This window comes from Crocuta crocuta, unplaced genomic scaffold (genome assembly GCF_008692635.1).
Source record: "Crocuta crocuta isolate KB4526 unplaced genomic scaffold, BGI_CrCroc_1.0 scaffold24, whole genome shotgun sequence".
NCBI classification, from domain to species: domain Eukaryota; kingdom Metazoa; phylum Chordata; class Mammalia; order Carnivora; family Hyaenidae; genus Crocuta; species Crocuta crocuta.
Genome location: NW_027530974.1, coordinates 4076401 through 4104007, shown reverse-complemented (window position 1 = coordinate 4104007; position 27607 = coordinate 4076401). Strand labels below are relative to the sequence as shown.

The following is a 27607-nucleotide window of genomic DNA, read 5'->3' as shown; positions in this document are numbered from 1 at the left end:
CCAAAATGTGACACAGAAACACAAGAGAGAAAGTGCTGTTGGAAAAATGGCACCAACAGACTTGTTTGATGCAGGATTGCCACAAGCATTCAATTTTCAAAAACACACAACATGTGCAAAATTCAGTAAAGCAAAGGACAATAAAACAAGATACAGACTTCGAGGTTGGCCATTTTTTCTGATTTGCTTACAATGTTTCTGAATGGAAATCCAATGTAACTCTTATCCTTGGTAAGGTGTTTATCTCCTCTGGATTTACTTGAGATTTTCTCTTTTGTCTTTTTCTGTAGTTTAAATATGCTATGTCTAAGATTTTTTGGAATTTGCCTGCATAGCATTCTCTGTGCTTCTTGGATTTGTGGTTTGATGTCTGTCATCAAATTTGAGAAAATGTCTCAGCCATTATTACTTCAAATATTTCTTCTTTTCCTCTTTATTCTCCTTTTGTATTCCCAGTACACATATTTTATCTTTTAATTGTCCTATAGTTCTTAAGCATTCTGTTATTTTTTATTTTTTTCCCTTTGCTTTTCAGATGGGCAAGTTTCTCTTGACGAATCTGCAAACTCACTGTTTCCTTGGTCCCAGTCCAGTCTACTGAGGAGCCAAAGGGCATTCGTCATTTCTCTTACAGTGTTTTTCATTTTTAGCATTAATTCTGATTCTTTCCAGAGTTTCCACCTCTCTGCTTATATCTATTTGTTCTCAAGTTTTGTCCACTTTTTCCATTAGAACCCTTAGCATATTAATTATACATATTTTATAAGCTCAGTCTGAGCATTCAATAATCTCTTCTGTATCTGTGATTCTTCTGATGCTTCGTCTCTTCAAACTGTGTTTTGCCTTTTAGTATGCCTTGTAATTTTTTTTGTTGAAAGCCAGACACAATGTATTGTGTAAAAGGAACTAAGGCTTTTAGTGAGTTTGTATGTGTATCTGGCTAGGAGGTAAGCTGTGTTACTGTTGGTTTTAGGTGTCAAGAGGTTTAAAATTCTTCTAGTGTCCCTGTTTTTGTTTTCCCTGATGTTAGGCTTTCTCTTACATAGGGTCTGAGCCTTGCTGTTGAAAATCCCATGTTATTATCTAGGACCGTTATTGATATGGTAGTAAGGTATACAGTGCTATAATTAGGTCTCAGTCTTTTAGGGACCCTGTGCCCCTTGACTGTGACTTTCACAAGTGTTCCCCAGCTTTTTCCCTCTAAGGTGAGACCAAAAATCTAGAACAGGCTGGAATTGGGTATTTGCCATTCTCCAAGTCAGTTAGGTTCTGGTAAAACTCAGGTCTGTTAAGTTTTAGTAAAATAGTTTCTTTTAAGGCAGGCTTTTCTTAAGAAGAGCAAATTGCTCTGGATTTATTTCAAAATGGTTTCTTTTCCTCCTACTGCCAGAAACAGGAGAGGACTTTTCTGAGACTCTGGTGTGGCTTCTGGAAGTAAAACTCATGAATAAAGCNAGGACTCCACTCCTAGACTTCCACTTCTGGTAAACCGTGATTCTTGGTATACACTCTTCTATTTCTTGGGCCAGCAATTTACTCTGTAACCTCGATTCTCTCATGGATCTGAGGAGAGTTGTTGATTTTCAGTTTGTTGAGCTTACTTTCTCATTATGAGGACAAGAAAGTGGACTTGTAAGGTCTTCACATGCTGCCCCATGAAATTGTTTCATAATTTTGATATTATAGTCCTATTTACATTGCTCAGAACTACAAAAATCTGCACAAGTATTTTGCTTATAACATGCTATATGGAAATACTACCTGCACACAGAAAAAATACACTTAGCACATGAGTGTTTAGAAAAGTAGCTAATCCTTCCTACAGTGCCACTCAACCTAGATGTATCTTGCACAGTACATCTGACATTTAAAAATCTGTTTGGATTACAACGATCTTTTCTTTATAAATAACTTCTAAAACCAGATGTCAGCCAACACAAATATGGCTCCATTAGTCAGTGAAGGCTGCCAGTTAAGCGTCTGGATAGCCAGCAGCATCTCTCTCCATAATGAAGCCCCAGAGGATGACAGAATGAGCACCAGCAGTATATGCTGCTTTATTTCTAATGCACAACTCATTTGTTGATGCCTTGCAAGGTGGCAGGAGGCAAATGATTTCATTTCATATGAAGCAAGTTCCTATATGGTTGTTTATCACGGTTATTTACCTCTGAACATGCATCACAAGTGTGAACCAGCCCACCACAACTGTGTTAGGGTGCCCTCTATTCCTCCTTTCTCCAAAAATCATCCTACTCTTTAGAAATAAAACACATACTTTTCAAAATAATATGTTGCCAACAGTGTATCTTGATACTTCGGGAATCAAAGGTTTTGTTGCTAGTATACCATTCTTTCTTTGGAAGATGGGGAGAGCTATTACTTCACTACAAATACTTACGGCCTTACTCTTACTATTTTTCAAATTGTGGAATTTTTTTTTCCAGATTATATTTTCATAATTTCTCTTAGCTCCTTTGTCTTACCATTAAATGAATTTCCCATCTAACTCTGTAATTTCTGGCTTCAAAACTTATTTACTTCAGTAAATCTAAAGTGAAATTCATTACATACAATTTATGACTTTAGAATCACATTCATGTCAACAGACCAAAATGTCACACCCAGGTTTTGATTTCACTATGGGATTCTGCAGGTGGCCACATGCATGTAAAGAGATGAGACAAGCATACTCAGAGCTACAGTAATGGAGAAATACATACATACAAAGGACTACTCATCCTGTCTGACATTGTCCAGCACTATGTGGAGGTCTTAACCCTTATTAAGGTTTGTCCAAGATTGTCATAAGAATATTAGTTGATTATCTAATATCCAGGCAGGCTGTTTCTGATCCGAAAAGATTATTCCTAAAATCCAAACAATTTAATTGAAAGTAGAAACCTTACATTATGAAAGACTGCAAAAGCACATCTTTTCAAAACCAAGAATCCATCAGCAAGATCATCAACCACCAATTATCTCCACCCACAATTTGCCAGCTTTGTCATTTCAGATTTTTGTATATTATATTTTCCCGAAATAGAGCACAACTGAACTTTTGTTACACAAATTGTATTTCTTTCTCAAAAAAATCCAGATTGCTGTATAAAATTTGCCTCAAAAATTCTCCAAAAACTTTTCAGATAAAAGTAATATAAAATCCCAATTCAATTATATGAAAGAGTAATGAAATTTATATTTCCCAAGCAGAAATATAAGCTCTTTAGATGCCACTGAGCCATGGGGCCAACAGGCCTTCGATGAATCACAGATATGGGAAGAATCCCCTTTACTAGATGGCTTAATGCATATGAGATATGCAAGATCATTAATCATTACAGAAAAGACATCCACTCAAACTGCAGACGAACAAGATATAAGGTCTACCTGAGGAGAAATCAGACTAGAGGAAGTTCATCAAATAAGGTCAGCGCTTAGCAGAGAGCCAATGGACTTCCTCAGCTATTCCTTGGAAGGAGAATCCAGCAGTGCTGGTGATCCCTGCTGAAACACAGAAATGACCTACCCCTTCCCCCACATCATCCCTGCTCTCCTGCTCCCACTGGCCTCAGTCAGTCAGTAACTCCTGCTCTGCCCCACACACCCCATCCTGCCCACCACAAGTTCTACTGAATCCATCTCTTCAATATCTCAAGGATCTATCTACCTCTGGATCCATCCCTACTGCCATTGCCTCCATCAGGCCACCTTTATTTATCTAAGGGACCCCTTGACTGGATTTCCTTTGTCCAGTCTCAGCTTTCTCAATTTATATTTTTCCCAAAACAACCAACAAGATCTTCCAAACTACAGGTCTGATCAAGTCACTCTACTGGTGGGGTGCCTGGGTGGCTCAGTTGGTTAAGCGACCAACTTCGGTTCAGGTCATGATCTCACATCTCTGAGTTTGAGCTCTGCGTTGGGCTCTGTGCTGACAGCTAGGAGCCCGGAGTCTGCTTCGGATTCTGTGTCTCCCTCTCTCTGTCTCTCTCTCAAAAATAAACAAACATTAAAAAAATGTTTTTAAGTCACTCTACTAGTAAAATCATCAGTGGCTCTTCCATACCAAAAATGTCTCTGTAGGGGCGCCTGGGTGGCTTAGTCGGTTAAGTGTCCGACTTTCGCTTAGGTCATGATCTCGTGATTCGTGAGTTCGAGCCCTGCGTCGGGCTCTGTGCTGACTGCCAGCTCAGAGCCTGGAGCCTGTTTCAGTCTGTGACTCCCTCTCTCTCTGACCCTCCCCTGCTCACGCTGTCTCTCTCTCTCCTAGAAATAAATAAAAATATTAAAAAAAAAAAAAAGTCTCTGTAGATAAAATCCTTATGCCTCAGCACAATTATACAGACCTCCATAAATTGGCTTGGATGTTCCCAAATTTTGCTACACATGGAAATCTGGGAAGCTTTGCAACTTCCAATGTCTTGAGATACCCCATCCCAACTAAGTTACAATGCCTGCAGGTGGGAGCCAATTATCAGTAATCTTTCATTTCCAAATGATTCCAAATTCAGCGAAGCTTTGGGAACCAATGTTTCCTTCTCAAGGTTCACCTTTTCAAACTCCAAGCCACAAACTAGCCTGCCTGGCCCATTTTCTGTTTTTCAAAACTTTCTCAACTTGCATCCAAGGCTTTGCTGAGGCTATTCTCTGTGAACATTCCTCCCTCGTGAAGGACTATACAAATCGTCCCCAAAGAGTTCCCAGTACTTATAGCAGAGTCCTTAAAGAATTCTCTATCAGAAATATCTTCTGGGGGAAACAATCAATAAAATTAAAAGGAAATATACTGAATAGGAGATATCTGCAAATGACACATCCAATAAAGAGTCAGTATCTGAAATTTATAAAGAACTAATACAACTCAACACCTAAAAAACAAATAATCCAATTAAAAAATGGGTAGAAAACATGAACAGACATTTCTCCAAAGAAGACATACAGATGGCCAACAGACCCCTGAAAAAATGCTTAATATCACTCATCATCAGGAAAATGCAAGCAAAACTACCATGAGATATCACCTCACACCCATCAAAATGACTAAAATCAAAAACATAAGACACAACAAGTATTGGCAAGGATGTGGAGAAAAAGGAACCCTCATGCACTATTGGTGGAAATGCAAACTGGTGCAGCCATTGTGGTAAATAGTACAGAGGTTCCTGAAATAATTAAAAATAGAAATACCATGTGATCTGGGAATCGCACTACTGGGTATTTACCCAAAACACACAAAAACACAATTCAAAGGGATACATGCACCCCTATGTTTATTATAGCATTATTTACAATAGCCAAATTATAGAAGCAGTCCAAGTATCCATCAATAGATAAATGGCTAAAGATGCGGTATATGGTATACACACACAAACACAGGAATATTATTCAGCCATAAAAAAGAACAAAATCTTACCATCTGCAACAACATGGATGGAGCTAGAGTATAATGCCAAGTGAAATAAGTCAGTCAGAAAAAGACAAACACCATATGATTTCATTCAGATGTAAAATAAACAAAATAAATGAACAAAGGGAAAAAGAGAAAAAGAACACGAAACAGACTCTTAACTACAGAGAACAAACTGATGGATACCAGGTTGGGGGGGGAGGGTGCAGGAGGGATGGAACTGGTGAAGGGGATTAAGAGTACACTATAATGATGAGCACTGAGTAATGTATAGAACTGTTGAATCACTATATATGTGTGTATGTAACATTACTAATATAACATTAGGTATGTTAACTATACTGGAATTAAAATTTATAAAAAGAATGAAAGAATTATCTTCTGGAAATACGCGATCAAGTCACTCACAAGGAAAGCACATATTAAACAGCCATATATGCAGATCTGTGCGGTTAAAGCTGTGATGTGTAAATGGTGAATGTAGCTGGGAATCGGCTAAGACAATAAAGTATGCCCTAAACCACTTGGCTTTCATCCAATAAATTTTTATACTTTGCTTAAAAAAAAAAAAAAAAGGAAATTATTTAAGTAGCAGTAATGTATAAGTGACTGGATAACCAGAATTAGCTGACAGCAAGCAGTCTCTCTGGGTGTGCACAGCTAAAGTCTAACCCTGCTGGTAGCTCTCAGAATATAGGCAACCTGGGACCCAGGTGGTGAAGGACTTTGTGGCATATTCTAGCCTGGGATTTGTCTGGCATACCCTCACAAGAATCCCCCAACATGGGACTTAGATGATTCTCTAGATAACCATTAACGTTTTAAACAACACTGAGATTTGTTTTTAGGGTACTGATTGTTTATATTTTGCTGGTAATCTTGCTTTGCACTCCTACCAGCTTCCAAATATACACACACACGTGCACACACACACAGTCTCTCTCTGTATCTCTCCCTCCCTCCCTCCTCAAATCTCAGTTAAAGGCCATCCCTATAGATTCTCTGGCAACTTGTACTTCGCCTATTATAACACTGAATACAGGGTGTTGGGTCTTCCTATTGATCAGACAGCAACCCCACCGAACACCAAATTCTCTGGGAGCCAGGGGCATATCCTCCTTGGTGACCACACATCCCCACAAGGAAGCATCAGATGGAAGCTCCTAAGGAAAGGGACTGCGCCCTCACCATTGAAGACCAACCAGTCTCCAGCACGTCCAGCACCAACACACATTAGGCACTCCATTATTTATTCAAGTCCAAGTTGGACCCCTTAAAAACAACAAATCAATAGTTGCCACTGTGGTCTTGACATTTTCTGAGATGGTTCTTTAAGAAAGAACAGCACAGAACAGAGGGCAGGAATACAGTGCCTCACAATTTCGAGCATCCTGGGAATTATCTTACTTTTCAAAACCCTCTTCAATGAGCACATTCCCAGCAGCTACAGAAATGAACCAAATCTTTAAGTTTTGATATTCCCTCAGTTCTTTCTGCTGTCTTACTATAATATTCTGCACCAATGTTAACATCTTTTCTAGGTTGGTGATATTGCCCTCCAATGTCAAACAATAAGTCCTCAAGTAATAAAGACAATCCCCAGGGCTGTTAGGAAGAATAAGTGAGAATGTAAAAAAATAAAATAAAAAGTCTTCTGTAACACAAGAAAATACAAATGTAAGTTATGAGACTTACAGATTAATAGCAAGCAAAACCCAAAACAAATTCTTATTGAAATTTTTATACTTTAATTTCTGGGGATAAATGAATGCCATGAATGAAACTGTATCACTTTTGAATTAAAGGCACATTCACAAGGATTGCAGCTTTATTCATAATCTGAATTGCTTCCAGAAGATGGTCCCAAGTCATGTGCTTTTTTCTCAATTATCTACCAGTTTCAGACATTGCATACATCTAAAAAGCTCATTAGAAGTCAAAGAGCTTTATGTACCTAAATTTGGTTTGTGGATGAATATGTTTACTGCATAAAATCCATAAACATTCAGAAGATCCTATGATTCATGGAAAACTATTTAACTTTTACCCCCAAAGAAATCTACAGTGGGTAAATTTACATGGGGCCACAATGGAGATGTTATACCACTATGGATCAGAAATGCATTACAGTTATGAAAGAAGGCAGTCTGTGGGTGGTTTTTTTGTCTCCATTCTGACAGTGAGATCCAATCATGAGCCTCTGGTTCCATCACTTACCAACCTTCAGGTTCTCACCACCCCCACCCCCACCCCCACCACAATGTTCAAGCTTAAAAAGAAGTTCATGGCCCTTTTCTTAGTTAGATAAACCACCGAGATCAAAAACTGAAAAGGTCTCAGTCTTAAGAGGGTTTTCATGTATCTGAAGACGGCAGGATGAAAAATTAAGTTGAACTGAGTCTCATATCAAAATCTACAAATAAACTTTTACAGATTTTTTTTCTATGTAACATTTATTAAGGAGTATAGATATATGCATGTTTAAATACAGAGAAAGAAAACTCTATAATCTCATATTCAGATAACCCCTGCTGAGTTGAAAATAATTAGACTATAAGCACACACACACATAATTCCAACAGACCCATCCACAATCTCTACCTCAGTTATTTTGTCACCCTTCTTACAACAGTTAAAGTTTCCTATTTTGGAAAGATGGGGGAATTTATTTAATCTATAAAACATTATCTTTGAGTGTTTCTATAAACAGGGTCACAGACCACATCTTGCTTTTCATTTAAGAACAACATGCATTGGTATTTTTCCTCTGTCAGCATATTATACATACTCCTCACTCTTTGGACAGCTACAGATCATACTGCCATTTGGGGGTGCCAGGATTTATTTAACCAGAGCCACACTGAGATGCTATGGTCTCCCAGGTGTTAGCTATAGCAAATGATGCTGGAATAAGCATCCTTGCCCACATATCTTAGCACATCATAGTGTAAGTACAGAAGGAAGGTAATTTCTTAAAGGTGGGATTTCTAGGGAAAAAGGCACATGCAATCTACTTTGATATTGCCTGCGGATCTTATGTTTTTGGGGTGAGAGATTGTTTGCCCAAATTCTCATGAGCACTTAGAATTTTATTTTATTTTTGCCAAACTGGCCAAAAATAATACCTCATTGATATACCTGTATATTTTGTATACTGTATATTATATAATATTGTATATTTTTTCTTAAACTACCAATTCTCTCTCTCTCACACACACACACACACGCACGCGCGCGCACACACACACACACACACACACACACACACACTACTGGACTAATAGGTTTTCATTACTTCATTTTTCATTATGAATTCTTTTAAAATTAAGACAGTTACTGGCAACTCTTTCTTGGTCATATGTATTAAAAATGTACGGTTTAGAGAAAGGTCTTCACCATCCCAAAATTACAAATAAGTCTACCCATGTTTTCTTATAGTTTTACTTTTTCATATTTTCATGCTTTAATCTTTGATCTACATGGAATTCACCTGAGTAAAGAATGAAAGAGAAAAAATGCATTTTGTTTAATCTCATTTCCCTAAACATTTAAATTATTAGAAAATATATTTTCTACAGTGGTTTCAAAACCATCATTATCATCATCTAATTTCAGGTCCATTTCATGTTTACTTTTGGATACTATTTTGTTCTGTTGATCTGTCTGCCTATTTCTTCTTTTGCAGCAAGAAGCTGAAGTTATCCAGTCCCAGCGTTTAAGTAATTACAGCTTCATAATGTATCTTAACATCCAGGTGCTGCTTGTTGTTCATCTTTTTCGGAATTTCCCCGGCTTTTCTCATATTTTTATTTTTGTAGGTGAATTCTGTATCATTTGCCAACTCCCTCCCCGAGCAACAAAAATCTTTTGAATTGGGAAAGCACCAATTTTATACATTTCTGGACAACTGACCCCTTTCAATACTGAGCCTTCCTTTCTAAACTTCCTTTTTCCATTTCTTCAATCCTCCTATGATATCCCTTTGATTTTAAAGTTTTCATCATATAAGTCTCCCACATTTCTTATTTCAATTTATTCACAGCTGTTGAAAAAAAAACACCTAGCTTTAAACATATTTTGTTGGATAGGTGATATACAGAAACACTACAAAATTAAAAAGGTATAAAGGGATATAAATTGAAAAGTAAGGCTCCCTCCCACCCCTATCCTCCAGCCGTCCAGATCTCTTCCCTAGAAATTCATTTCAAATCTGCATCAGATGTAAATCATTTTGTTGTTAATAAATTAATATGTTCTCTTTAAAAAAGAAAAGCTCAAGGCCAAAAAGAATCTCACACATACCAGGTCTAAAAGCCCTCCTCCTGCCAGGCAGCCTGCAGTTCTCCTTCTCCTTAAATCTTCCACGTCTAATCCACCAGTAAGTCCTACTGGTCCACCCCAGGTTCATCTGCTTCTCCCCTAATTCAGCTAGACTACAGAATCAGACAAGGCAGAGACCCTGCTGACTTCACGTCTGTTTATCCTGTGCACCACACAGTGACTGGCACAGAATGTTAACAGTGCACCACTGCCCCATGCATACAAAGTGCATGCTAGAGCAGTAGTCACAATTGGAGCTACACAGGGGCGCCTGGGTGGCTCAGTTGGTTAAGCGTTCGACTTCAGCTCTGGTCATGATCTCACGGTTCGTGGGTTCAAGCCCCATGTCGGGCTCTGTACTGGCAGCTAGCTCAGAGCCTGGAGCCTGTCTTCAGATTCTGTATCTCCCTCTCTCTAACCCTCCCCTGCTAATGCTGTCTCTATCTCTCTCTCAAAAATAAATAAAACATTAAAAAAAAATTAAACAATTGGGGCTACACAAAGGGTGGTCTGCAGATGCCTGGTGCCAACCTATATAAGGACAGAAAGTAGGTACATAAGTCCTTTTGGAACAATTAGCTGCCACATTCTTCCAGTAATTCACATTTCTTAAAATTTACAAAAATCAAAAACAGAATGGAAATTAAAAATTATGGTCCTGTGCCACAGGTTTAAGAAGCAGCGGCATGAAAGCCACCATTATCCCATGCCAAGGCCACCCTGGCAGGCATCCAGTGAGAGTCACTGCTTCCTCTCTTGCTCACCTCTAATCCACTTCTACAGTGATCCTTCTAGAGAGTAATACAGAACCACACCCCTACAGCTCAAATCCTGCAGTGCTCACCTGCGGCATTCTTGGGGACCCACAAATCTCCGCATCACTGGGCTCCTTCCCACTTCTGTGACCTCATCCATATCTGCCTTGTCACCATCCAGGTGCCCCGGCTCTGTCTGCCTTCCTAGGACATATCACTTTCTGCTTTGAGGCCATTACACAGTGTGTTCCCTCAGCCAGGAATACCTGGTCCAGTAGACAATAACTGAGGAAAGAATTAATGGAAGAATAATTTTGTAGCAGGCTATATTTAAAAAGTTAAAAAGAATCTCACATCCATGCTCCATTTATTGATAAAAATTAAAACCTCATACTCTCCCTTTATTTCAGACCTTTTTTTTAAAGATTTTATTTATTTTTAAGTAATCTCTATACCCAACATGGGGCTAACCCACAACCCCAACACCAAGAGTCATACACTCTACTAAATGAGCCAGGCACCCCTCCCTTCACTTCAGTCTTAAAAGGTTCTCATCTCTTGAAGCAATGTGAGTAGGATGGATGCTTACCTGCCACTAGGTAAGGCACACTGTGAGGCCTCTCAAGACCAAGTGTGCAGGGCAGCTCTGTGTCCTAACCACCTGCCCCCCAAGATTCCCACAGGCACCACCCTTTCCTACCCACCACAACTGTAAGCTGAGCTGAGGTAATTCATAAAACAGGAAATCAAATAGTTAACAAATATATGCCAAAATGCTCAAACTCACTGCCAAGCAAACAAAAACTTAAAAATTCAATGCTATTTTTTTTGCACATTAAGTTAACAAAGCTTAAACAGCAATAATAAATGATGTTCATGTGTAGCATGTGGTTAGTTTCCTATGTCTGGTGTTACTAGTATCAACTTATGGAAAAAAACATACACAATATTATGCAACATAAAACTGTGTGTGTGTGTGTGTGTGTGTGTGTGTGTGTGTGTGTGTAACATCAAAAATGTTTTATCTTTTTGACCAGCAATTCAACTCTGAGAAAACATTCTAAAAAACTAATCCTAAAAACATACCAAGCTTCATGCACAAAAAGCTCACTAGAGGATAATTTGCAATTGGGAAAATACTGGAGCTGTGCCAATTAATTTCTGTCAGAGGAAAGAGGGAGCCCATCACCACTGACTGAACAGACAACCCACCCAAGTCTGTCTCCATGACTGAGGGGCAGTACAAAACCCCACGGATGACAAAGGGCTGAGCCTGTGGTCCAGACACTGCCAGATAAGCAAATATTTTAATAACTGCCTCTTGATGAAAAATTCGGTTATCTGTAAAGGAAATTACGTAACAAGGAAAAACATGCATTAAGTAGAAAGAAAAAACACTTGCATAAATAGACTGATCCTAAGCACATAAAAATTACATATAGGAAAGAAATGGCAGACAATTTTTAAAACATTATAAGTGGATTGTATTCAACTGGAAGGACCTTGGGTTAATTTTCTCTCTTCTTTCAATTTTTCCTCATTTTCTAAATTTTTGAGAACAAGCTTATAGTTCCTATCATGAGGGGGGAAAAAAGTCCCTTTGAGACCAAAGTTAAAAAAGTACCTACCTCAGCAAGTTGTAACAAAATGTTTATCCACAACAGTAAGAATCTTCTATCTTCTTTTTACTGTATAACCATATTACCGGTTATTGTACAAAAGGCAGTATGGAGCTAGAAATCACCCTGTCCACTAGTCCACAAATAGGATTAACAAGATTATATCTGTGCTCTCCCAGGAAAAAGGTGTTTACACACTGAGACAGTTTGAAACACTGGCACCATGCATAAATTAAGCTATTCAGTCATACCAAGGACAAACATTTCTACCCCAAAGTTATAGAAACACAGTAAAAGCCCTCTGAAATGTAAATACCCATAAATTTCAAACCCGATTACCCAGTAGCTATAACTACTGACAGCTTATGTGTTTGACATCAATTTCAAGAAGCCTCGAGCCATCGTGGACTGAGCAGGCTGTAGTCATCCACAAATCATTCAAATCCCAGGGCAGACATCACATGGCTGTTGGAAGGTCCCGGAGACTGTTCATTCTCCCTCCTGCTTTGACTCTTCAGTGGTGCCATTTGGCATTCACCACAGGCACTTCCCTCACTATTAAAGCCTTTAGCTTTAGAACTTCAACTATGCAAACAAATGTGCTTGTCACATTCAGGGTGAAAGGTTACAGAGAGGAAAGAAGAAAAACCACGATGCAACACTGAGGTTTAGATTTCAGTCACACAAGAGAAATCAAGAAACTCAAAGTTAATGCTCCCTTGACAACCTTCAATCTCTATGCTGCACATATGGAACATAATCAGAGTTTTATTAGGATCACAACTGTGGCAAATACACACTCAAATCATGTACCATAACTAACACTGAGCATTCTTCCTCTGAAATACAAAGTTTATATTCAAATCCACAGATAATGCAAAGCTGTAATTTTGTATGAAACTGAATTTGGATCCCTCACTAGGCCTCGGCTCTCAATACAGACCTCTACCCCTCTATGACTCTGGACCTGATCTGACTCTTGCATCAAGGTCACAATCTCTATAAACACATCTGTGCAGCTACAAGAGAGGGGAAACGTGGGCATATAGCAAAGTAAACTCCAAATATAGACCTGGTGAGGGCATGGGGGGATGGGAGTAGCAAAACAAGTGCCCTAAGTTCTGTCAACACCACGTAGCAGGAGGGACACCAGAGGAGGAACCGAAGGACCAGGTCTGAGTTTTCGGTCGTTATCCACTATCTGTGAGACCTTAAGGAAGACACTTGGCTCGGTTTCTTCATCTGTCAAACAAGGAGGTCCTGTTAGACGATGTGGGAGTAAAACATAAAGTCAGAAGTCTTTAATAGCATTACCTTTGTCAGGTAATCTCCCCACCAAAGCCTCCTCCTCCTCTACCCCTGGGAGATCTGGTGCAGGTTTTACATGACAGCACAAGGCCAGTGCAGTCCTGTCACGTCATCACAGAGCTTTGGTAGGACCCCGAGGATGCAGCCTTCATTTCCTCCATTCATTCATTCAGTCAGTCAGACGACACAAAGCCACTATATACGTAGTACACAAAATAATGTGCTAGACAATCCAGGGGACAGGTATAAAAAGTAACAATTTTAAAAGGTACAGTCCCTACTTTTAAGGCATTTAATGTTTACAGTCCAATGGGAAACAGAAAGAATTAGAGAAAACTATAATGAACAAATCTAGATCAAGAACAAATTACTAATGAATCAAAGTACCTTTCCCCACTAAAGCCTAGATGTGACCTCAAAATCCTTCTCAACACAAGCACTCCATTAGCAACTGAAAGACTACAGTTACCAGGTGAGGGAACTTTTGCTGCCCAGGTAGGCATGCTCCTGAGCATATGCCCAGGTACTTCCTCTGCCTGTTCTGGAACTCCTTCAAATTCTACCTTCACTTCCAAATCATTAGGTATTCTCAGAAAGGAGAGGGTCACTAAGAAACTCGTCACAGTAGCTGAAGGTTTTTAACTAACCTTTGCCAATTTTTTTAAATCTTCAAAATTCCATAGAAACAGGAAATACATATAACTTGCTTTATTCCTTGTCTAGCACACTGCGATATTAAACACTGAACTGGACAATTAGACACCTAGTATATTCCTATTAACAAGAACAATGCATAACGTCCTTGAGGCTTAAATCAGCACACACAGGAATCCGTGAGTTTTGTGTGTACATGTGCATACACACATACACACACACACACACCCCTCCCTCCTCCTCCTCTCCTACTCTGAGAGGCCACATCCCTAACCCTGGCTAGCCATCTGGGAAACAAATGACTTTGTGATAGCATTGTAAATTGGTTCCACTCCTCTGGAAAGCAATCTGGCAATATGTTTTAGAAGCCATAAAATTCTTCATACTCTTTGACCTAGTAATGCCACACCTGGGACTCTCTCATAAGAATCTAATTCAAAATATGGAAATACCTACATGCACAAAGATGTGCCTTACGGTGTTATTAATAATTTTGAAAAGGTGGGAGCAATGTACGTGTCAACAACAGAGCTAAATAATTAATGGTACGGTATCACAACCGAATATTATGCAACCATTAAAATGGTAATGATGTAGATTATGTAGTAATAAAGGGGAATGCAAACAGAAAACAACAGGTACAAATATGTAAAAATCATTTCAGAAGAGTATAAAAACTGATAATCACTGTTTTAGGATGGTGAATGGAGGTGTTTTTTCTATTTCTTATCTTTCTGTCATATAGTTCTGATGCTTCTATCATTAAAAGAGAATCATTTTAGGGGTGCCTGGGTGGCTCAGCTGGTTAAGCAACAGACTCTTTTTTTAATGTTTATTTATTTTGGGAGACAGACAGACAGGCAGGGGACGGGCAGAGAGGGAGAGAGAGGAGATCTTGACCTGAGCCGAAATCAAGAGCCGGCACTCAGCCAGCTGAGCCACCCATGTGCCCCTCAGGTGCCCTTCAGTGACCAACTCCTGATTTCAGCTCAGGTTATGATCTCACGGTTCATGAGATCCAGCCTCGACTCAGGCTCTACACTGACAGCATGAAGTCTGCTTGGGATTTTCTCTCTCCCTGTCTGTCTCCCAAAATAAAGAAACACTTACAAAAGAGAAAGAGAGCATCCTTTTGAAAAAATGGAATGCATGTTTTTGATCGTAAGGATAAAGAAGGAAGGGGCCACATCAGAAAGTAAAGCCTGCTCTTTTACCCAGAGAGGAAGGGGACCAGAGGCATTTCACACTGCATGAGGGGCTGGGATTCACGTGTACAGAGCAGATTCATGGAGAACTTTCTGGAGGTATTTCATATTGTCAATGATTGCCAAAAAAAAAATTTAAAAATGAGCAGTGCCCACCAGCTAAGCCCAGTCAATTCCCTCCATTACAAGCATCCTGAGGCAGAGAATTCCCCAGGCACACTACACATGCTGTCAGATTAGCTCTCTGTTAAAGAGATTTATATGGGGTCATACGAGGCTGTACAATAATTCATTTAAAGGAAATAAGCTCAGATTTTCATATTTGGAGCAATGAGGAATGTCTGTGGCAAGAAATGTAATAATCAGAAAGATGGGGGTAAGAAAGCAGAAACATCTGTCACTTGTAGGGAAGCAGAGTGTGGCAGCAGAGGGTGTGTGTCTCAGGGACAGGAGTCAAAGCAAGGGCAGGACTGGCCTCTCCTGGGCTGACTCAGGGATGAGGGACGCAGGAAGTCAGGAAGAGTGTTCAGTTTTAACCAACATTAATCACCAGATGGAAACAGATTTAAACTTGGAACCACTCAACCCCACATGCAGTTTCAGCCCTGCGTCCAGCCTGGGGACCAGCCCTACGCTGGGAGATCTTGGGGGACTCCAAGCCAGTTTTAAAGGACCAACACTTAGTGAGTCTTGTAGGTTCTCTGCTTTGTAGCCTGTGTGTTCTTGCACTTATCTGTTGCCCAAGCATCTCGTTTACATGCACTGTCAACAACCAAGTTCTAACCTCCCCTCTGTAGCTTAATTTCTGCTCTGAGGCCCTGCCGTGGGAGGCCGTAGAACAACTGACTTCAAATTTAAAATTATGTTACTTTTCTCTCTGTCAACCTTGGGAAAATCACTTAAGCTCCCCAAACCTCAGTTCCCTTATCTTTAAAATCTGTACCTCTGACACAAGATCATTATAAGGTTCAAAAGAAATAATGAATGTAAACCGTAGTATCAGGTGCATCGTAATGCTAAAATTAAAGTTTGCTACACATGCCCTCTTCTTCCTCAGCTACTAGCATTGGGCCTGTCTCACCTTCCTCTACTACTTCTGCCCCGTAAACATGATTACCATGGCCCACTTTCTATTGCTTATACCTTATACCAACCACATACCTGGAAACAGCCTGCCCTCCAGAACCACCCTACTATCCAAACCGAGATGCTCATTTCTGAGCCACGATCTGACTCCACTTCCCCACAAATATAACACCTTAGACAAAGAGGAAGCATACAGCAATCCTTTCAAAGCTGGGGTGTTGAGGTCATACTGCCTGCATTCAAAGCCCTGTTCTTTCACTTGTTAATGTGACTTCGGTCAAGCTACTTAATCCCTCTGTGCCTCAATTTTCCCATCTATAAAAATAGATATAAAACTGTTGTGAATATCAAGTATATTAATAAAATTCTGAGAACTATATCTAGCACCTAGTAAACACGTACTTTCTTTAACTTTGACTCCCCTTGAGAGTATTTAGGCAGAGGTATTTGGTTAGCTATGTATGCTCTCCCATATTAGCAGAAAAGCCAAACATCTTTGCTATTCTCTGGCACTGGGGGAGATTAAGTAGGCTTTCTAGAGCAAAGCCTTGCTATCCCCAGTGTGGTCCACAGACCAGCAACAGCATCACGTGGGAGTTCCCTAGAAATGCAGATTCTCGGGCCCTACTTAGCCCAACTGAAATGGAACCATCTTGTATGCCCAAGTCAGCTGGGGTTCTTGTGAAAACACAGATCTAGGTGGGGAGGGGTACTGTAAACCACTGTGTTAGGACCACACTTGGGAGTACCAGGTGCCACAATGAAAAGAGCACCCTGCATTCCAAAGAGGAAGAGCACCAAGATGTGAGAAAACTGTCATCCTGGCATCTGTAAGTGGACAAGGAGGGAGATGGGCGTGATTGGTAACTATGGAAGAGTGTATGGCTAAGATGATATATGGCATAAGGAGCTTCTTCCTAAGTTCTTAGAGGGGGGGACCATGTCTTACTCATCTTTGTTTTTTAACAGAGACTGACTGACGTGTAGGAAGTGAGTGGCTCACTGTAATCATTTGACACTAGCTTTACTTTTGAGTAAGTTATCCCCATTTTCAATAAAATTAGAGTAACGTTTGTTAGTTTTACAAAAAACACAATGGCTTTACTGTTACATTAGTGACCCCTCCCATCCCACCATAATATAAAATTTGATTCTACACGTCCTATATGAAGGTGCCACAAACTATCACTGATGGAAGGGAACCATTTCTGAACTATTCCCCTTAGAAATGGTCCCGGCTCTGAAAGCCCCTGAGGGGTGCTGGGGCTAGGAGAAGGGGCCACAAGAACATCCTCCACACATTTTTAAAGAGAATTTGCTGGTACCCTGCTGCCTTTTCATTTCAAACATATGGCATCTTAAAAACTAACTTAAGGCAATAGAAAATTAAGTGCCCCGTTGTTAAAACCCTTGACCTTTTCTTAGTGACGTGTGTAACTAATCAGCCCCTGGAGATCAACAAGCAGGGAGTAATGACAGGGAATGTGATGGGCAATCAAATGAGAGTAAGAAAAAATCAGAGCAGAAAAAATCATTCCAACTGATCCAAGGTCCCCTTCAGGTCCTTCCAGGGAAGCATGGCCTTCATGTTCTAAGACATGATCTGAGCAATGAGTCCCCCTCACCCATCAGAAACCTCACTCGACCCCTCCACACAAACCTGTCACGGAGGTAATGAACTTAAGAGGAGAAATCCACACAAATGGGAGAAGACAGTCACCGTTCCCATCCAGCCCCCACAACCATTATGAAATTACTTAAATGTGAATGGCAGATCAAACCAAAATGTGCCTCTCTTTGAAAAAAATGAAGAGGTGAATGGCAGATGTCCCTATGAGAATTTCCTGTTACTCTGAATTATCAGCCATGTATGAATATAAACTATGTATGGTTATACTACATACATTCCTAAGGGCACACACATATACATGTATAGGTTTCTCCGCTCTGTCCATATCTGTTAGGTTTCGGAGCCGGTCAAGAAGCCCTTGTTCTCCACTACTGGAGGAACACAAACGTTTTCTACCCTTAAATGGGTCTCTGATACACAGCAGGAAGAGCATACATCCTTTCTGCTTCAACCGCGGACAGAGCTCTCATAAATACACAGAATACAAACAATGACGAAGCTAGAAAATTTTACATCTAAATGCTCACTTTTAAAACAAAATCAAAGCAAGAATATTTGTTTCCCCAAACCCCAAATCTCACCTCTGGACTTTGATGAAGTTTCAACCAAATAATCTTAAAGCCACAGTCCAACACAGGGAGGAGAGTGCCAGATCCGTCCTGCCTTTTTATTGTTTTTTATCTTTAATAATGATTTTTACATAGAATATGTTCAATGGGAAACAATTAAAACATTATGTAAAAATCCAGTAAATAAATTTTTACTGTTTATTTTCCAGATAATATAATTGTTCTTCAAAATCTCTAGATAGTCTTGTGAGCTATAGTGATTAGATCCTCAGTTCAACCTGTATTATCAGCAGATCCTAAAGGAAAAGTTCTAGGGGATTTGCTTCAAATTCAACAGCAGCAAACTTGACAAGTTTTTCCGAAGCTCTTCAATTTTGTCCATTTGCTTTTTGATTGTAACTTTTGTCTGGGCATTTTCAACTTCAAGTTTTTGCAAATGATCTTCCATTTTCTCAACCTGTCTTACGGCATCTGTATATCGATTGTGTGCTCTTTGCAAGTGACTTTTGATTTGATCTAATTTCTTCTTCAGATCCTCTCATCTCCTAAACTAAGATGATAACATGATACAACTTCCAGTGAAGCCTATGACATAGACTTTTTTTTCAGCCAGTTCTTCTTGAAGTTGTCTCACAGCTAACTTACGCAAATGATTTTTTTACAGTCAATTCCATGTTTAGTATTTTAACAGTGGCTTCAAGTTGTAGTTTCATTTCAACTTCCTGGGTATATTGCTCCTGTGTTCTTCGTAACTTCTCCCTAATTTTTTCATGCAACTTTTCAGTATGTCTTCTTTTTTCTTCTTCTTGTTTTGAAGCAACTCAACGTGCAGAGTTCATATTCCCATTTCACTTTTTGACGCTCTAACTGCAATTTCGTTTCTTTTGTTTCTGATGGCTCCTTTCGTAGTGTACTACCTTTTTTTTTCCATTTTTTAAATTTTTCCCATAAGGGGCGCCTGGGTGGCTTAGTCGGTTAAGCGTCCGACTTTTGCTTAGGTCATTATCTCGTGGTTCGTGGGTTCGAGCCCCACGTCGGGCTCTGTGCTGACTGCCAGCTCAGAGCCTGGAGCCTGTTTCAGAGTCTGTGACTCCCTCTCTCTCTGACCCTCCCCTGCTCACGCTGTGTCTCTCTCTCTCTCCTAGAGATAAATAAAACATTAAAAATAATTTTTTCCCATAAATAGTTTATAGTCACTTTTTTTAAGTTTTACGAAGCTTTGATATGAAAGAACTGCATCCTGGATTTTCGATAAGGCAACAGAATCTGTTCACAGACAGGGAGTGCCCGCAGGCTGGTCCGCCAGAGCCTGGGGTGGGGCTCAGAGTTGGTAAAGACTGGACGATCCAGGCAGCAGTGGAGCCTGAGGAGACAGAGTCTGAGGCGACTAATGCGGCCCATCGCTGCCTTTTTAAATAAATTCAAACAGCCCAGGAGACGCTCGCACAAATCATTCCTCTAAACCAGACGCCCTCAGGGGCACCTGGGTGGCTCAGTCAGTTGGGCGTCCGACTTCAGCTCAGGTCATGATCTCACAGTTCGTGGATTCAAGCCCCGCGTCGGGCTCTGTGCCAACTGCCAGCTTGGAGCCTGGAGCCTCTTTCAGATTCTGTATCTCCCTCTCTCTCTGACCCTCCCCTGCTCACGATGTCGCTAAGAAATAAATAAAATATTAAAAAAAAAAAACCAGACGCCCTCAGACGGACTGTGTGGTTTACTCAACAATATAGCCAGACTTCCCAAAGTAATGATAGGGCTGAGTGTCTAAGTGCACAGGCTGGCAGGCACTGCAGGTTCTCTGAGGGTCTAAATGAGAAGCCTTCCAGAACTGCAGAAATGTCAGCTCCAATGTCACCAGTCTTCAGTTTATAAAATGAAACTGCCATTAGAACTCAGTGACCTGGAGCTTGTGCTGAAATCTTGGAAAACAGTTATCTTTACTCTCTATTCCGAAATTCAAGGCTCTGCAAAGTACATAAGATCTGTCCTCAACAGCAACCAGCACTAAACTGTGTGAATATACAGACATACTCCATAAGGATCTGAAAATAATTTTCAACCACAGATAAACAAAATAGAAGAGAGTCCCTTTGTAAGAAACATATTCCAGCAAACCTTGCTAATAAAGACAACCAGAGAAAAGACTTTCTGTACCTCCTGTGGTGATAAAAGTCTTAATTAGAGCCCAAAGAAACAGGTACTCAAGAGAAATCAGAACAACAATCCTATGCTTTAACAATACATTAGAATTATCTGTGAAGATTTTTACAAACCCCAATGGCCAGGGCACCCACCAGATGAGTTACATCAGAATCTCTGGAGATGGGCCTTAAGCCTCATTTTTTTTTCTTTTTTTTTTTTGGGGGGGGGGATCATTATTTTTTCAAGCTCCCCAGGTGAAGTGGAGTATACACCAAGGTTGGAAACCGCTGAATTAGAGATTATTCTAAAGATATCTTCCAGACCGGAATGTTCATCTTTGCCAATTGTGGGTCCCTGATACAATGGGACCAGGAGTCTCTATCTAAAACCAACACTCCGCTATAATGGCGTACTGTACAAGCCATCACCCCCAACCTTGGGGAGGAACTCGAGGCCACACACACCCAGCTGCCCAATCTTAAAATAAAGCACAGAAGCCACCCACCCAGACGGCCTGCCTAGATGAAGAGGGTCAAGAGGACTTTAAGTCTGTTATTTTCACAGGAGGCTTCCCTGGCAGTGACCAGAGAAGTTCTGGAGACACGGTACAACACGAATGGACATGCAGGCCACGCTGAGCCAGCATTACTGAAGAATGCAACTGTTTTCAGAATGACACAAAGCCACCTCAGGTGACTACTCTCTGAGGGAGAATCCACACCTTTTAGCAAAACACACACAGGGATTAAAAAAATAAGTACACTTCCTAGTTGTTGCTCCTCTGTTGAGAAAGCTGGAAAATTCACTGTCATACCCTCCAAATTTCCCCCAATTTCAATCTGGCTTGAGATAATTTTGCTTGCTTTTATTTGAAGGTAAACTTTCTGGCAGGAGGAGGCAGAGTGGAGATGTAAATAAATTCCACCAAAATCATTTTATATTTACTCAAAACATGTAAAGGCAAAATATTGCCCAAGAAATCTAAACAAAAAGAAAATAGAACATACGGCATATATTTTAAATAACAGTTTAAAGCATAAATTTAGAATGGCAGGAAAAAACTATTTAGAGACATTCAAAAATTAGTATCTTTCTACAAAATGTGGAATTTTTTTAGAGACCATTTTTATCCAAAAAAAAGGAAAACCAACACTAACTCTAAGAGTGCTTAACTGCCTGGGTCTGAATCCAGGCTCCGATACTACATTGGGCATAGTGCCCTCAATCATGTCTCTGGGTCCCATCACGTCTCTCTGGGACCCATCTTACCTGGAAAACCAAAGTACTGAGTTGGACTACAGGGTTCAAATTCAGATCTGCATTTTAGCAATGTGAGTCAATTCAACCTCTGCACCTCTCTTCCTCCTCTATAATACTAAAATATGAATAGTACCTACCTGTGATCTGGAGAAATCCGAACCCTGGTGCACTACCAACAGAAATGTAAAATGGTGAGGCCACTGTAGAAAGTAGTATGGTGGTTCCTAAAAATATTAAACATAGAATTACCATATGAGCCAGCAATTCCACTTCTGGCTATATGCCCAAAAGAACTGAAAGCAAGATTTCAAACATATTTCTACACCCATTCACAAGGGTCAGAAGGTAGAAGCAACCCAAGAGTACATCAACATATAATTGAACAAAATGTAGCCCATGTGTACAATGGAATACAGCTCAGCCTTAATAAGGAAAGAAACTGAGACAGACTACAACATGAATGAATCCTGAGGACATTATGTTGAAATATGCCAGTCACAAAATGACACATACTGTATGATTCCACTCGTGTGAGGGCCCTAGAGTAGTCAAATTGATAGAAAGTAGAATGATGGTAGTCGGGGGCTTAGGGACATAGGAATCAGGAGTTAGTGTTTAATGGGGACAGAGTTTCAGTCTGAGGAAGACAAAAAGTTCTGAGAGGGATGGTGGTGATTGATGGTTTACACAACAATGTGGACTGTACTTAATGCCACTGAGCTGTACACTTAAGAATAGTTAAGACAGTCATTTTTATGTCTCGTACATTTTGCCACAATAAAAAAATAAAAGTAAATAAGAAAGAATAGTCCCTACCTTCTAGAGATGTTGTAAGGATTAAATATAAGTAAAGTGTTTAGAGAGTGCCCAGAGCAGAGTAAGCCCTCCATAAATATTACCTATGATCTTATTTTCCTGCCTTTGTAGCTCCCTTCGGTCCCCACTATTGTGTTCTGCAGAAATGGATGCTCACTGACTAGATTCTGATCCCCTCCTTGGAGCTGTATACCTCCTGCAATGAGACAGTTCCAGCCCAGGCCTTTCTTAAAATATAAATGCTGCTTCCCTGGGACAAAACTTTCACACATCGGATAAAGATGAAGAAACCACCTAACGTTCATAGTCTTGACACATAAAGCTGAGATGACCACACTTTAAAAAAAAAAAAAAAAAAAAAAAAAAAGCAGATTTTAGGGTCGTCTTCATTCCCTAAATGGTTTGTCAGTAATTCTGCCTCAAAAATGGGTTCAAAGGCCAATGCTGTCATTTATGTCTTTCACTTTTTGTCACAACGAAGACTATTTTGCTCCTTCGCTTGATCATTTAAAAAAACTATCAGTATGAAAACTTCCAAGTATACAAAAGTAGAGAGTTCAACTAGCCTACATATAACCAGTTTAATAATCAACATTAACCTTTTTCACTCTGCCAAAGACTCTGCATTCTCTCTTTAAAATATCAGAATAAAAAGCACCATAATCAGCTACACTGAAGTAATAATCACTGTCACTGTCATCACTACTTTTCGTTACTTTTAAAAGTTCTTTTCTGGCATCTTCTCACCTCCTTTTACTTTGCCCTTTGAAACTACAAATGATTTCAATATCTACCTTGTCAAGATTATTGTAAGGAGGTAGCATACATGAAAGCGCAGAGCTTGGAGTTGGACACATATTGGTTTCCTGAGAAATATCCGTTCTCCAAAACCACCATCTCCTCTTACTCCATGATGAGAGACACCCCCACATTTCCTTCACTATGCTTCGTCTCTTCCCTGGCCCTTTGTTTCCTAACACTGGTCCTGGTGCCTTCCTGTACCCCTGCCTCCTTCTAAACCAGGGATCCCAAACACAAATGAATAATCACAAATCCAATCACTAAGGAGATTATAAAGACAAATATAAAGACAATAAATAAAGACAAATAAAGAAAGTAAATAAAGTGAATGGAATAAAGACAATAAATAAAGACAAATAAAGAAAGTAAATAAAGTGAATGGAATAAAGACAATAAATAAAGACAAATAAAGAAAGTAAATAAAGTGAACTGATAAACATTTAGGGTACCAGTCCTTAAATTAAAAATAAAAAACATACCCAATTTGTGCTTATATATTATTATTTAACAAAAAAATCAGGCTAGACTTACAAATGCAAGTCATTCGTGTATGTGTGTGTGTGTGTGTGTGTGTGTCTATATTTTAAACATTAAACTCTTTTTTGATGATCTAAGAAGTTTTAAATGTTGATGAAATTCATTTCCTTGCAGGACTTTTTGCCCATGGCAAACCTGCCACCTCTAATTTGTTTTAAAAGGGACTGCAATCACCCAATCAATCATACTCTTGACCTTCAGCCTTTACAGTCACTTCACTGTGGTCAAAATTGGCTCTAAAAATTCATGTTGTAATAGTGCTATGGTTCTCAAGCTCCAAAATGCCAATGACAGGAATATAATTTGAGTAAACCCTCTGGTAGAAGAAAATAACAGTACATGGAGTTTCCAATTTGTCTTCTACCAGGATTCTTTAAATAAAAGTGAATGTCTATGATATTACTAAGTAATAACTTTTCCTCCGTGGGGGCTTAAAGATTTATAAATCACCCAAGTTTCTATGCAGTGAAACTAGTTTCTTCATCATAAAAATCACACGGCTTTCTTTTGGTTTTAAATAACTTATCTTTCTTTATGGGGAGGTACAGAATGACCAAGTAATAATCCTTCCAGTTCTTACCTCCCCATCTCCTAGCATACACTCAATCTTCACCTTATTAGTATCCATCTTTCCTGCTTGTACCCTATTTCAATGGAAAAAGCTTTCTTCTTGCCTAGGCCAAAGCATTATGCCTTATTAATTTCAGCATACAAAAATGCTCAAGTTTCTTCCATGACAACAACAAGCACCCACAACCCAATCCAGCTACAAGTCCTCTCTGGCGTTGTCTCTCTATTTCTTAAGAAGATACTGAGGCTTAAACATTAAGCCCATACCATCTTCATTTCCTCAACCTAATGAACTGTAGGTTCTATGTCCCATTGCACTGGAAACATTTTCAATAGTGTCTCCAATGGCCTTCCAGTTACTCAATCCAATAGTTACTTTTCAGGGCTCACTTGAAGTCTCTGTAGCATTACTGGTCACATCCTCTTCCAAAACATGCCTTCCCTCACTTTTTTGGCCTTTCTCCTGATTCTCCTCCTACCACTTTGAACACTCCTACTCAATCTCCTTCAAGGACTCATATCCACCAATCATCCCTATCAGTCAGTGACCACATCTTTGGCCTTGTTCTCTTCTACCTCTACTACATACCCTTTCTTGGTCCCTTTTGAATATCACTGATATCAGTTACCAATTATGCACCAAGTTCTTCAGATTTCTGTATTTCCATCTCTGGTTTCCTTCATGAGCTCCAGTTTACACATGCAGGACTTCTCCACCTGGGTGTTGCAGAGGCACCTTAAACTCAACACATCCAAAATCTAATATGAGCTCATTTATTTACTACATGGGTGAATGCTACCAACAACCACCTGATTACTCAATCCAGAAAACCGGAAGGCATCTTTTAGTCCTTACCCTTTATTCCTGATATTCAGGCAGTCGCTGGGCTTTTAAAACTCCAATATCTAGGATTTGTGCTTTTCCCTCCATCTCCTCCACTACTGATAGTTCAGGTCTTCATCATTTCTCACCTACATAACCAAAATACAAAAGTGCAGTTCTCTGTCTCCAATCAACACATGTGGCTCTGACCAGCTCTCCAGGATACTGTCAAAGTGATCTAAAATATAAGTCTCATAAGGTCACTCTTCTAAAACTTTTCCAAAAATCTAAAGTCTTTTATCTTCATAACTTATTTCCTTCATAATTTATCTTCTGAATATCTGACCTACCCCACATGTTGCCATCAACTACCTCTTCCAGAACATCAGCCAGACAGAAGTATGTGTCCATGCAAACACAGCTCCCTCATCCAAGGGAAGCTCTTCTACTCTCTGCCTGGTTAACTCTTGCACGTTCTGAGAACCCCGTTGTGAAAAGCTATAACTAGACCTTTCCAGGTTAAGTAACCCTCCATTCTGCAGCCACAGCACTGTGTGCCTACCCAGCACTGATCACCCAGATCACTGGTTTTTGTCATACTTGTTGACTTGATCTTTCACAATAAACTAAGCATTCTTTGGAAAAAAGAAATGCATCTTACTAGGTTTGTATGTTCAACTACTACATATTTGCAAAATTAATGAATGACTACTCATTCATAAGCCTTATTTTTCACCAAATTTTTCAAAATGTAATTCTAACGATAAAAGGCCCACTAAGTATCAGTACAACAAAAGAAAGGACTTTTTTTTAATGAGAGATCTCATACTTCATTTTCTAACAAACTATAAAAGTCCAAGGGTTTTTTCCTCAAATTGAATGGTATGGGAAGCTAGAACCACCAGTGACCACCTTCACTGACCCCCTACCTGTAGCACACTGCCTTCAGGGAAGCACTTAATGCAGCATTGGCTTTTGAAATAAAGATTAGAAGATGGTCAATTTGTTCAAAAGCAACGTCCCACCAAAATTCCAAAGATAAAAGAAAGAATCAAGGTTAAGCAGCAGCTTCTTATACTAGATAAAACCATGTTCCTTGTATCAGATCACATTAACAAGAATGAACTTACCAAAATAACTAGGCACTTGGCAGAGAAATACTTATCAAGCTCCTTTCCCAACGGTGAATGCACACCACACCGTGAAAGTTTCTATACCTGTTTCTGGAATGTAAAAAAGCAAGAAGGATACAGATAGATTCTTATATATTGCATATGCTCTTGAGGAGACATGTGGAAAGAAATGTTCCATGTAAGACTAGCTCAGTGCTTCCATTCCAGAATTGCTTTAATCCACCCACAGAGGATGAAAGGGGATATCACCAACTAACCTGGATCTCATTAGCCAATCACAGGTGACCAAAACAAGAGTATGTCAGCCTGAAGTTTTTGTCATCCAAGGAGACAAAATGGAACTACATTCAACATGAGCAACATTCTGCTTGAAAAACTCCAATTTCAGAGCACCTGGGTGGCTCACTCATTTAAGTGTCTGACTCTTGATTTCGGCTCAGGTCATGAATCATAGGTTCAAGCTCCACATTGGGCTCTGCACTGAGTATGGAGCCTGCTTGAGATTCTTTCTCTCCTTCTCTCTCTCTGGCCCTCCTCCACTCATGCCTTTTCTCTGCCTCACTCAAAATAAAATAAACTTAAGAAAATAAAAAGAAAAACTATTTTATTTCATCTAGGCTATCCTGTTTTCAAACTTTAAATGTTTATAAATAAATAAACTGCATGTTTTAAGTGGTCAATAAAATAGATATCCAAATGAATTTGATGCTCCTTTCTCCAATGGAACTTGCAATCCCAGTGATAACTTAATAACAATCAGTGGCATATCACATCTTATGTCTACAGAACATGCCAACTTTGTATAGAAAGTCTGTGTAACTAGAGAAACCTCCATACAAGAAAGCATAATTTATGGAGTACTGCTGCATAAAAGAAAGTCATTTGCCATAATTTGGTGCAAAGTAGATAAAACAGTGTTAAAAGATTTGAAAATAGTTCCGGATTTCTAAGTATAACATAGATAGACCC

At 39.6% G+C, this 27607-nt stretch overlaps 1 protein-coding gene across 7 annotated transcripts in view; it reads right to left on the bottom strand.

Moving 5' to 3' along the window:
- The window catches only part of FARS2 (phenylalanyl-tRNA synthetase 2, mitochondrial), a 608095-nt gene that overhangs the window by 454225 nt on the left and 126263 nt on the right, over positions 1-27607 (bottom strand). For 5 of the 7 annotated variants that reach the window (XM_077770046.1, XM_077770045.1, XM_077770049.1 and 2 more), the window contains one exon: positions 22096-22182. The exons of the other annotated variants lie outside the window; for them this stretch is intronic. In XM_077770046.1, coding sequence (XP_077626172.1) covers positions 22096-22182 — 87 coding nt within the window. The remainder of the gene's footprint in view (positions 1-22095; positions 22183-27607) is intronic. 7 annotated transcript variants of the gene reach the window in all.